Raw genomic sequence first — 13,552 nt, forward strand, 5'->3', positions numbered from 1 at the left:
ACATAATCTAGAGATAGATTGCGTGGCGCGTTTTCGACGAGGTCAATTGTCAAGATTTCGACGGTCTCCTGGAGCGACACACGCGTTTATTCAAGGCTTTGGACCAGACGATTGCCATGGTATCAATGCACACAAAGAGACATGTTACTCTGAAAATGTTCTGTGGTCATACTTCCTCGTCTTTTATCAAATTAGAATCGCATGAATAAATCGTGTTGGGCGGCTCTGATGGTTCTCAACACGAAACAACCTCTAACAGAATGAGGAAACTGCGGGAATGCGAGATACACTCTCGCTCGCTCGCTCCCCCTCTCTCTCTCTCTCTCTCTCTCTCTCTCTCTCTCTCTCTCTCTCTCTCTCAATTCGGAATATAATGATAAATAAAGTGACAATATAAAACTTCGAGCCTTGCAAGATTGAAGAGAACTAGAGAAGGGAAACGCAGTTGCTGACGGAGTGTTTGTGTGTCAGAGAGAGAGAGAGAGAGAGAGAGAGAGAGAGAGAGAGAGAGAGAGAGAGAGAGAGAGAGAGAGAGAGAGAGAGAGAGAGAGAGAGAGAGAGAGAGAGAGAGAGAGAGAGTCTCTTCCTCTGAATTGTCCTTGGTAACTAATATGTCCATTATGCCCTGAACGTAGGGCGTAATGGTGAATTAAATCACATTCAGACAAACGTATTTCTTTTCTACGAAGGGTTTATTCTCATAGACACCGATGCTTATAAGGAGAGTTTAATATTCAGAAACGTACTGAAGAAAATATACGGTAAGTAATAAACAACGGTACTTATGATAATTAACGTACAATTATTGTCAAGTCTTTCAATTTGTCGGTGAAAAGGGGGCATTGTATTTGTTCAAGATGTATATTGCATCATATACAGCGTAGGAATTGATTTGAACTGTAAATCCGGCACATAAAACATGATAGGATGGACGGATATCATTTGATAGCTGTGTCTACAATGAAAGAGACAGTATGTCAGGCCAGGGTTCAAAGTTCATATATTTACATACCAATATATCCAGCCTACCGCGTGGGTTATGTACATAATAAGGAGACAACAACATTTCATGTATTCCAAGGAAAACAGACAATAGTCAACTAGAAAAAGATCTTAGAGATCTCCTGTGTTATTATACACAAATATTTCATGCTAGGAATATAGATCTGATTGAATCAGAAAATGCCACAACGGCAATCGTGCACAATATTCGTCATGTGCATTCGTGAGCAGACGATATTTAAGCTTCCACAATAAATAAAACGAAAATAAATGAACAAACGAGCATATACATTTTTCTAGTAATTGGTACCGGAGATAAATCACACCCATTGCAATTTGAGATTATAATTATTCCACTTGAATTGATTTAAACAATTTCGGAAAAGAATGATAATAACTGTGACGACTAAATAAACTTAATGTAACTTCAGTGTTTGCGATCTTTGTTCTTCAATCCGACGTCCACTTTGTTGACCTCCAACGGTGCCACCTTGGTGTGCTGTGAAGAAAAAGTGAAATTCTGTGTGAAGGTTTCTTGGTTTCGTTTATTCTTGTTTGGATATAAACACTGCCATGCCCCAATGTCTCATATTTAAAATTGGACGCTATGTCCCTTTTTAAGTATGAAACATTGGGGCATAACATTCGGGCTAGTATCTATGCCTAGTAACACACACATTAGATCATGTTTTCCAATGAAAACTTTGGTCTCCCACATACCAACGCTTCCTGGCCTGATATTGCCTCTTCTGGTAGGAGTCCTACCAACAGTTCAATGCTTCCGTCAAAAATCACGAATGAAGTCGTCCAGGTCTTGTACAACTGCGGAACGGCTGTCTTTGACTCAATACAAATGTGTGATTGCAATAATGATTCCTTGTCGTCAACTTTCACGTGTTTGTTTATTTGTTTGCAAAAAATCTGCTCTTAAGCTTAGAATGCGCCTTTGGGACAGATATCAATTCTTTCTAATCTACCACTTATTGCCTGGGTTCATTTTAAAGCTCTTGGTGTAAGAAACATTTTCACCGTCTTCTGTTTTCGAAAATCGAAAATTTTATTCTTCCCCATGGAGTTAGCATAGGGATGACGGCCATTTTGAATTTCGAATATCGGTAAATTTTGGGTTATTTGTTTCCTCAAATTTGTACGGTGACCCCCGATTTTTATGTCTTGATTTTGAAAGAGTAAATACGAGAAATACGAGTAGAATGAAGAGAGAACTTTTCGCAAGCGACTGTACTGTCATTCGCCGACACTGAACATGTGCGCTTGACTGCATACAAAGATAACAGCTAAATTAGCAGTAAACAGTAACTTTTTGTGACTTTTCTCAGTGATTTTGCTCTGCTCGTCAAATGAAGTATCTTGTTCTTCCACAGATTGTATAAATTTCTTGAACAGCTGCTCAAGGTATAGCTGCAACGTAACTTATCTAGGTATAATGTATTTTGCCTCTTATAACTTACTGATGGAGATCCCAGTCTTGAGCTGGCAGTTTTCTTGGTCTTCGAGTCGTTCGCCCACGCCGACGATACGACCATCCTTGATGACGTGAACCGACTTGCAAATCGACGGTGGCAGCTATTTTTCACCTATGTCAAGAGAGGGCGCAGTTCAGTTTGCAGTGTAGAACGTGCGACTGAGAGGGAAATGACCTCACACATAGGAAGTAAACAGAGATGATCCATTTTTTCTCGAAATATAACGAACCCTAATGAACCCTGATCTAAACCCTGATGATGATGATGATGATTGCTTCTGTTATATGGTAAAGCCCCACCAATGCTAACTTTTTATGATTTTTTCATTATTTTGTTTATTTTACATATCAATTGCAACTTCTTATTCTACTCCTAAAAGATGTTGAAACACCCACTATTTAGCTTGTCACTTAGCGTCTATATGTGTAAAATGCATGGTTATTGTTTACATTGAATTCTAGTCCAGACCAGAATTCACTTTTCAACACACAACGCGTTTTCACACGTGGGGGCTGAGTTGACAAGCTGAATACTGTATATATCAACATGCCTCGGGGAGTGGAACAAGGAATTATGGTTGAAATTCGTACATGACTGTATGTACAGACAGAGCCGGGGTTCAAGTTGAATTCATACTCAGTTACAGAGTCGGTCAATTAGCAAAGATTTTAGAGTTTGGAATATTCTCAGAAATAACTATTTTAGTTATCCATGAAGAAAAAAACCCCAAAAACAAACAAACACAAAGCAGAGATAAGAAACTGAACGTACCTCATCGTTGAGTGCGCAATGGAAGAGAAATATGAACATACCCTGAAATGATATGCAAAATGTTACCATAGGGGGCGGTGTTCTACGATATAACACTTGGTTGTTTGATATACAAACAGAATTTAGAGAAATATTTCAAAAAATAAAAGCCTATGTAGCTATGGTGCTGGGCTCTTTTATTTGTTTTTGTTTGTTTTCACCGTCGATCCGAAATTCACGGTTTGCCTATTGTCTGTAGGAAGAAAGACCCTTATCACACATCTTCAGATTTCTCTTGGCCAAGAAGGCGGCAATCACAGTAGTCCTCCCTCACAAGATAGCTATTGGCTACCAACGCAAATAGTTTGGACATCATAGATCCATCAGTGCTAGCCTCGGCATGAAGCGTGCCTAGAAACATGGTATTGATGGCAATAAAAGGGACAAAGTCGGCCATTTTTCATGAATTTTGTTTCAATATACGAGATACTTCTATATTTGACATGTTGAAAGATATTGAATGAATGGGTGACCATGCATATATTCGACCCCGGTTCCAGACACGATACCATCGCGAAAATGAATTAATGGCCATGACCATTAATTCATTTTCGCGATGGTTTCATGTCAAACAATATAAGTAGTATCTTGCATCGAACAAGGCCGACTTTGTCCCTTTAAGTTGCACGCCTGATCGGATTAAGAATCATGTTACTCACCTGAAGAGAGTTGAGAATTGCAAAGATGTACTGGAAAATGAGGGTTTCTTGGTTGACGGCGAAGATACCGAATAGCCAGGTCAAACCGAGGAGCGGCACCAGAACCAGACTAGCACGGATTCCAGCTCTGTCTCGGGAAGATAAGTAATCATTATAGTCTTTGGAAGTAAACCATCTCTCTCTCTCTCTCTCTCTCTCTCTCTCTCTCTCTCTCTCTCTCTCTCTCTTCTATCTCTCTCTCTCTTCCTTCTCTCTCTCTCTCTCTCTCTCTCTCTCTCGCTCTCTCTCTCTCTCTCTCTCAAATTAATAATAATGCATTTGTTTATCCGTTTGTCACTCTATATAATCTACTCACAAACACTTAGTTATATATATATATATATATATATAATATATATATAATATATATATATATATATATATAATATATAACACTAAGTTAGAGCCAATGTGACTCTCGAGAAAAACGGACGTTTGACGTTCTCATTTGCAGTCTATTCACAGAGTACAGGAGTGTGAATGGACTATGGTGGCTTTGTTTCATGCAAGTCCCATATCGTCATTTCATATAATCTCGGAAAGAGACATTGTCTCCCTCGAACTCATGAATGATTTACACGAAACCGAAATGCATTCATCCACACTCACTTGATTTTCTGGGCGTCCGTCTTCTTGGCGTTGACCCGAACAGAGAAGAACGCTTTTAAAACACTTGCTATGACGAATAAGTTTGCCTGCAATGAAACGGTAATCACGGTTATGCGTACGATCTGCATTCTCATGGCGATATGATCAAGTCACCGTATGTTCCCTATTCCTCTAACGACGTGAGCAATGTGCAATTGTATAGATTTGGTTATTTCACAGTTGAACGCAGAGTGCACGTTTTACGGTATTTTCACTGGTGATTCGTACTGTATTAACTTCCAAGAAGAAGGTGCAAGGCGTTCAACAGCCTTTCACAGTCCGAGTGAATGGATGCTGCTGCTACTGCTGTTGATGATAATGGTAGTGATGATGACGATGATGATGGTGGTGGTGGTGATAATGATGATGATAATGATGATGATGATGATGATGATGATGATGATGATGACGACTTACCAGCGTGATGACCAGGACTGGACCAACGAATGCATAGATGACGCCGTTATCCGTAGACAGCCAACACCTGCAACGAGGAACACACTTTGACTGAGAGCAAGACATCGATACGGCAAATAACATTATGATAATTATCCAAATGCAAATGTAAGAAATAACACGGTCAAAAATACCCAAGCGTCAGCTTTTCAATCAGCCCAAACTTGACAATTTTGCGGAAATACAGGTATCATTGCGTAGACTTGACTTTTTTGCCCGCCTACCTTTATCATGTTTATTGGAGATTTGGTTTCAGTAATTTTCACGTCGTCAATAGCTTATCGAAAAAAATATATTATGTTGCGTCTAGCTTAAAAAGCTAATCACGACCATGAGATCGAGGAATATATAACATGACGTGAAATAGATTAATAGTGAAATGTATATTTGCAGCAAATAAGAGAGATATACTCACAGACAGAAAATATGGCGGAAGCAATGAAACTGGTATATCGGATAGAGATTAAGAGGAAGAAAAACATGCAGGCAGGGACAGATATGGAGATACATATACCGACAAACAGGGAGACATGTACTCACAACAAGGCGAGGTAGAGGATGACTGAGACCGACAGAGGAAGACTCGGTCGCTCACGGAGACATGGGTGAGCGACTTGAGTGTATAGAGGTTTGTAGGAGCAGAGAAGAGTACATCAGTTGAAAGGACAGTCATGGATCCACTTCTTGAAAGTAATGCAAAACTATTAATCAAAAACTCACAGTTTGCCGTTGCCATAGTGATCATATCTGATACTCGCTGTGACAACCACGATGACCACCGGTGACACCCAGCCGACGATTGCATAGTAAGGCAAGACGTTGTGGGACGGCGTAAAGACGTTGCGGACTTTGATGTAGAGTTGAACGCCCTCTACCAACATCCAGAAAAACGCCGCCAAGAATAGGTAGTGCAGACAGATGGCCAAAGCTCGACAAAGTGTCTGAAATTCAAAATATTGGCATGATGTCAAATTGGATATCGATCTGGCTGTTTGGAATATTTGTCGAAATCTACTTCGATATTTTTACATTTAATTGTTATATTTAATTTGTATGGGATAATCTTCGTATCTCTTGTAACATTAAGGTAATACATACCTCCATAGTGAAAGACTTACACTTTTACTAAAACTTTCCTCAACCAAACTTTCGATCATTCCCTTACCAAATCGAATGTAAAGCTGTGGTCTCCGTGCAAAGTTTGACACTAGAGAAACAAATTACCTAACGAATGCTGATATTGAAATTCAAAATGGCCGTCGTCACTTATTAACTCCAAGGGGAAAACAAAGTTTTCGATTTTATAAAAAATAAGAGAGTGAACATTGTCGTTACTTCAAGAGCTTCAAAATGATCTCCCTCAAATGGTAGATCAGAAAAGAAATTTAAAATTTTGAGAGTGCGAATATCTGTCTCCGAGGCACGTTCTACTTGAGTGACACTAAAGTGACACAAAAAAGCTTAATATATATCTGTAAGCTTATAAAAAAGCTTTCATATTTCAGGAAATACGAATTTACTTGAAGTAAAAATTGGAAAATATTAGAACAAGCTTATGTGATAATAGAACTGCTGCAATAATCCTATAGGCTGTTTCAATTACGATAGACGGATGACGTATATTTTGGCACGTACGGCGGGACCAGTGTACGCGTGCACGTAGGCAAACAAAGTTGTTTTGGATGGGTCGGGAGAAGCCCTTTTGGTTATTGCTTTTGGATTTGTTCATTTACAAAGTAAACTCGCAGCCCGCCTTTCGACCTCTCGTGTATACATTTTTGGAAAAATGGAGAGATCCGTATAATAATACTTGGGGGTGGAGGGCAAAGGACACGTCTCTTTCTATTTTAAAATTATACTATTCTCGCCTTTAACACTATTTCAACTTTGAGGGCGTGCTCGCATATATCAGGATTGAACGATAAGCGGGGACGACACGTGCATCCTAAATATAACAATATTCGATTGCTGTCACTACCAAGTCACATTTGCTATAATCCCATATTCTTTTCTGACCAGAGGGAGGAATTACAAGAGAGCCGAAGAGCCCTCTAAAGATTTGAATACTAGTTTCGAACAAAACGTTTCTGTTAACAGGAAACGCAATTTTAGCATTTGCCAGATGTGTCGCCGGCAGCGCTTAAATTAATGGATTATACGGCGCGTAATAATCCAAAGCCGTTGGACAGTAAATATCTAAAACCGTATCTCTAAAGTTCAAGTATCACTTCGCAAAAGAGATGCATTAATTTACGGTAAACGTTTGCAACCCCCGGGCAAAACATTTTTATTTTGTTGATAGTTTCCGAGTGGCATCATCGACTAGCCCTGAAATTGCCGCTTTTTAAGCGTTCTACGAGAGCGGAAGAGAGATCTTACATATTCTGCTAAGTCATAGCAAATATGGAAAAGGGGAGGTAGGAAAATTACATCGTCCTTATTTCTAGTCTTTGTTTTAAGAAGCTACCGAAGAGCATAAATTCAAAGAGTCGTGATGTGCTTATAAGAAGCATTTTGTTTTACAATAATTAATTAAAGCAAGACAACCTGGTTAGAATATCTACAAGAAACATGTTACTGATTTAAGAGGTCATCAAAACCTCTTGTGGTACTCCAAAAAGCATTTTAGAACATCCGCCATTGGGCTTGTCAATACAGCATCTCGCACTGTCATTTTTTACATCGAATTCTAGTCCGGATCAGAATTCACTTGTCAATAATAACAATTAATAAAATCAGTCTACACATGTACAAGCGATACGTACGTAAATCAACATGCTTTAGGGGGTACAGTAAAAATGTAGTTTACATGGAAAGCAAGCATAGTGCAGAAATAAAAAATTACAGATTTGAAAATACATACCTCGTTACCAGTCGCCGATGCACCCGCCAAAAATAGTAGTTGCGCCAAAGTGAGCGCGGCCACAAGATTCATCAGAATAATAGCGCGATCGGAACGCAATCTGCAAAGATATAAAATGAGCAAACACATATTCAAGGTTCTGAAAACTGACGATAACAGTTATAAAAAAAATATTACAACCGAAGATAAAATTTAAAGATTTCTCATTTGCGTGAGAGAGGGTAGCATAAATCAAACCGTGGAAGCCTTACGTCTGACTACACAATACAAAAACTCGGATTCAACGACAGTCGTTTTAAATGATTTACGTTTTCTTGTTTTTGATATTGTTCGACGTATACTCTGAAATGATGCCATATAATTTTAAGACCACATAAATCAACGTTGGACTGATCAGTTTTTACGGATTTATTTGTCATTGAAATTGAGTTTATTCATATATCACTAACCCTACATCAATAATGGATTATCTGGATTAAGGCACTGCTATGCAAAGCACAGCCACTCAGTATTTCAAAACATTTTTTTCCTGTTTCAAATCGTGACATTTTGGTATTGATCATAAAATGATGCGGAGCAAAATGTGGATTATTATACTTCCATAACGATATCATTAATCAGAAAGAAGCTTTCCTATGATATGTTTGCATGTACAACGTTTGGCAAAAATATATGTCTTGTAAGGTCGGTCAGAAGCCTCACGTATTTTCACTTTCAAGATTTGCATTATTTTCCAAATCTTGCGTGGCATGCACACTCTTTCCCCACCAGAATTCAACAAACTCTAGATTTTCTTTGCATCTGAATATCATTTTGGTAATAGCACATGGAAGTAAATGATTTTAAGTTTTGAGTTAATTGATCATTTTCCCGCAAAGGCAACCGTATTCCCAAGATATAGTGATCTATCACTCAAATAGAACTGTTGTCATCAGAGATGACATAACTTAACTTAACTTTATTGACGTTATTCCCTCAAAGGTGAACATAGTCAAGAACTAATACTACAAAAATAAGAAAAGGATACTTATCAAAAATAATATATATATATATATATATATATATATATATATATATATATTATATATATATATATATATATATATATATATATATATATATATAAGATATAACTTTATGGAGAATATGAAATGTTGGGTAATCTTAAAAATATCTGTTTCTTGGATAAATGTTGTGAGGTATATCATGCTATCTGTATTGCTCATTATGTAGCAAAATTTGGCTTGCAAATCCCAGTTGTTGAAGTTTTCATTGTTGATGCTATCGAGTCTAACAATTTTTGTCGTGATTGTGTATGACATGGACAACACATGATATAATGAAATTCGTCCTCAACTGAGTTGGTATCACACCTATTACAAATTCTGTCCTCAGCTTTTAGTTTTGGTCTCATGTGTCTACCTTTCTCAATCATCAGATTATGGTCACTTATTCTCAGCTTGGTAATGTATTTTCTGTCATTTTTATCTTTGATACAGCTTAAATACTTTTCCATTTTAAAATCTGTTTTAAACTTTCTATAAATGCGTAATTTGTTATTCTCTCCTGATGATGTCTTTTCTGCATTAACTTCATTTTTCCATTTTAAAATGTAGTCATTACTTATCTTATCTGTTAAGTTTTTCACACTATGTTTATCATTTTGCCAAAAATTACCAACACTCTCCAATCCTGTAATTTCTTGCATTGCAGTTGCCCAGGCCATGTTATTGTTAGTACAAAATACCATCACCTCATGGATCAAAGTATTTTCTTTCTTAGTGTATGTTCTATACCAATATTTAACCATCATTTTCTTGATAAAAGTTAAAAGAGGATGCCTGCCCATCTCACCTCTCACTGCTAAATTTGTTGCTGACTGATTAACTTGGAGAAGTATTTTACACAACTTAAGATTCAATTTTTCAATTGGTGTCCTATCTGAATATTTCTCAGTTCCCCAAATTTCACATCCGTAAGTTAGTATAGGCCTAATAACATGGTCAAAAATATGAATCCATGCATGAATATTTATGTTAGCTGATGAACTGACCACTTTTCTAATATAAAAGAACGCTTTCAGTGCCTTCTTGTATAGAGTCTCCTTTGCAATGTCAAACTTCCCATTACATTTGAAGTCTATGCCTAAGTATTTGTAGCTTTGAACAATTTCTAATTTCATACTATTATAATAAAAGTTATATCTATGACGAAGGACCCTAGCATTCTTGTTGAAAACAATGACTTTGGTTTTGTTAGTGTTGACTTCTAAATTCCAGTCATTACAATATGAATGAAGTTTATCAAAGCAACGTTGTAATCCAGCCTCTGATTCTGAAATTAATACAAGATCATCAGCATATAATAGGAAATTGATCAGAGACTGTCCTAAATTAACTGGTTCACACCTATCATCAAAGTAACCTGATAAATCGTTAACAAACAGATTAAAAAGAATGGGACTAATATTGCAACCTTGCCTAACTCCTCGCATTGATTTGAACTGTCGTGTGATTCCACCATTAAGTTTTATACTGTATTTGACTTCGTCATACATACTTTTAATTATTTGATAAATATTGCCATTAATATTGTGTGTTAGTAACTTATAATAGAGCCCTTGACGCCAAATACTATCAAATGCCTTTCTAAAATCAACAAATCCTACAAACAACCTATTTACATTTTTCCTTTTATCCTTCGCATTTTCAATGTTTGATTTACTAATATACTTATCAATAACCGATTTTAAGATGAACATGTTGTCTGTTGTTCGAAATCCAGGCCTAAACCCAGCCTGATATTGACTTAGAATATCATGACTCTCAACATATTTATGTAATCTGTTATTCAAAACTGAAGTGAAAAGTTTTGAGAGACAACTTGATAGAGCTATCCCTCTGTAGTTATTTGGGTTATTTTTATCCCCTGATTTGAAAAGTGGTTTTATAATGCTAGTGCGCCAAATGTCTGGAAACCTTTTTGAATTTAGAATACTATTGAAGAGTTTTGTAATTGGTTTCAGAAGGACATACTGACCACTTATTAACATTTCATTGATTATTTTATCATCACCTGGCGACTTTTTCTTTTTTAACTGTTTAATTGCCTTCATGATTTCAGTTGAAGTAATATCCCCATTCAATTCTTCATTAATTTCCTTACTTTCTAGCTCCTTTATAATTTTGTCTAATTTTGAACTATGGTTATATTTCTTATTTTGATTTGAGAAATCTTGATCCATTCCTCAACACTTATACTATTACTGATATCATCATTTGTTGGTAAGGAATTGTTGGTTTTTAATTCTTTCAATGCACTCCAGAATTGATCTAAGTTACCACCATTCACTTCCGTGATATTATTTAAAAGATTCTCCTGGTACATTCTCTTTTTAGTTCTAATTAACTTTTTATACTCCTTAAGTTGAAAATAGCGACCTCTCACATATGGGTCATTTGGATATTTCACAATCAGTTTACCCATTGCTCTAACTTCACGTTTTATTATAAAACATGATTTGTCATACCATCGACGACCTGTTTTCTTTTTCACATTGCCTTTCTTTATAACTTTATGAGTGCAGGTTTTGGAGTGACATGTCTGCAGCCGTATAAATTATATCATTATATTATATTAAATTATATCATATGAGAGAGAGACAGACAGAGGCAGACAGAGACAGACTAGGATAGAGAAACAGAAACAGATAGAGAGACACAGAGACATGGGCAGAGAGACAGCGACAGTGAGTGACAGCGTTGTATTCGAGATAATCTGCTAAATAGGATTATTGCTTACCTTAGACACACCATGATAACGAATGTTATGAGAAGACACGTGATGGAGATTGCACATCCTACTTGACTGATAATTGATAATGCTTGAGAATTGGCTCTATCAATCTGATGGCGAAAGGAAACAAACCTTTTAGAACGAGAACGGATATCTGAGGTAAAACACAATTGTTCCTCAACATAAAGATTTAGCGTTTCAAAAAGTTGCTCTAAACACGTGTAAGATGTGTTGTATATGTTACAACGGTTGACAATTCGTTTCGTTAAGCCCTTATATTGCAAATCTGTCGGGTTTATTACTTTGTTCAACTTTACACTTAATTATTGGAATAGAATCAAGTTATTTCGAGGACAAATATGCTCATTTTCATAGAAGTATTCAAACACTGTGAATTAAATATTATTTAGCCGAGAGGAAAATAATATCTAGACTCATTTATCTGCAAGTGATGGCGTGGATGGATGTGAGACTGTGATCGTCCTGTTGCAGTAAGGGAGAGTATACAGCTGCACTGGATCGTTGGAAATGTACCGTCATTTTCACCATAGACCACGTGATCAATTAATCACAAAAAGCATAACAAGGCTCTCTGAGGCATAGACACCGACTAGATTATAACATCGAAAGCAACCTTCAGCATGTGGATAGTACATCATACCTACGTCACCAAGGCGTTTAGTCAACATACTAATTCTTATCAGCCAGGATATTCGCAAAAAAGAGCGCGTCTTCTTAACAATCGATAGAGAGATATTAGCAATAAATCCAAGTGCCACGGATGTGTGCACAGGAAACCAATTACCTCTATATCAGCGACTTGAACCAAGAGGGCGAAGTTTGTCATGTGGTCACAGTGGCAGTTTACGACGCCCCCAACGTCGATTATGGTGTCGCAGCCGTCAGTGGTCCATCCACTTTAGATTAAAAACAAATATTGTCAAAAGAAAAAAAATTGATTACTTAGGTTGCGTACCTATTATAAGTTGTTCATACATATATGATATTTCTAATTCAGCACACATCAGCAGGGACACGCGCGTCAAGGTTTGAGGTTTTGCCCGACATCAAGTCACAAATATTGTACAGCAAAAAGCTCGATTGCGGGGTCAACTGCCGTTAATGCTGACACATTTATCTTTGTTGACGTGCCCTCCCCCGCCCGTCTGTCCCGCCACCGTTTGTTCTTCCTTTATGGAAAATTTAAGACATCACTACAAAAACACACCGAGACGGTCCATGTCTGTAAATGTATGTTCATAACTCCGGTGGTTTGAGTAACATTTTTCGTACACATACAGCAGACAGAATGACAAGCACTCAAGTGGTTGAAACGACAGTGTGTTCTCTAGTGAAAACACGAAGGAACAAAAAAGTTAAGTGTATGTCGTTAGGACCACTTTACCTGGCTATGTCGATGGAACCGCACATGATGTCGCCATGGGTATTCTGCAGTTGTCAAGGAGACGAATAAAGTAAATATTAATATAACAGTTAGTAAAAAACGTGTCCCTCATTACACCCATGCTGTTTTGAAAGACGGCATGACAATTGAATTCGTTCCCTCAAGTCATGGTTCATGGCGTTGATGTAAAATCTCATGTCTGTTTGTTTGCCTGTCCCTGTATGTACCTGTCTCTCTCAACTTCTCTCAACCTCTCTAAACCCCTCCTTCAACCTCTCTCTACACCTCTATCAGCCAACTCTTGACCAACGTAGAAACAGTCGACATCGTCTTGAGTTTCAATATATAGGCATGCTTCCAAGATCTCGTATCAATTCCGAAATACACATAG

General features: G+C 37.3%; 1 protein-coding gene across 3 annotated transcripts in view; it reads right to left on the minus strand.

Moving 5' to 3' along the window:
- Positions 1-681: 681 nt before the first annotated feature.
- Positions 682-13,552, minus strand: part of LOC139130216 (adhesion G protein-coupled receptor L2-like) — an 88,248-nt gene continuing 75,377 nt past the window's right edge. For all 3 annotated transcript variants that reach the window (XM_070695965.1, XM_070695964.1, XM_070695966.1), the window contains 11 exons: positions 13,162-13,205; positions 12,562-12,673; positions 11,763-11,866; positions 7,962-8,061; positions 5,819-6,039; positions 5,060-5,126; positions 4,604-4,689; positions 3,956-4,082; positions 3,258-3,299; positions 2,472-2,597; positions 682-1,501 (listed from right to left, as the gene is read on the minus strand). In XM_070695965.1, coding sequence (XP_070552066.1) covers positions 1,430-1,501; positions 2,472-2,597; positions 3,258-3,299; positions 3,956-4,082; positions 4,604-4,689; positions 5,060-5,126; positions 5,819-6,039; positions 7,962-8,061; positions 11,763-11,866; positions 12,562-12,673; positions 13,162-13,205 — 1,101 coding nt within the window. In that variant the 3' untranslated portion in view covers positions 682-1,429. The remainder of the gene's footprint in view (positions 1,502-2,471; positions 2,598-3,257; positions 3,300-3,955; positions 4,083-4,603; positions 4,690-5,059; positions 5,127-5,818; positions 6,040-7,961; positions 8,062-11,762; positions 11,867-12,561; positions 12,674-13,161; positions 13,206-13,552) is intronic.

The sequence above is a fragment of the Ptychodera flava genome, chromosome 3 (genome assembly GCF_041260155.1).
Source record: "Ptychodera flava strain L36383 chromosome 3, AS_Pfla_20210202, whole genome shotgun sequence".
NCBI lineage: Eukaryota > Metazoa > Hemichordata > Enteropneusta > Ptychoderidae > Ptychodera > Ptychodera flava.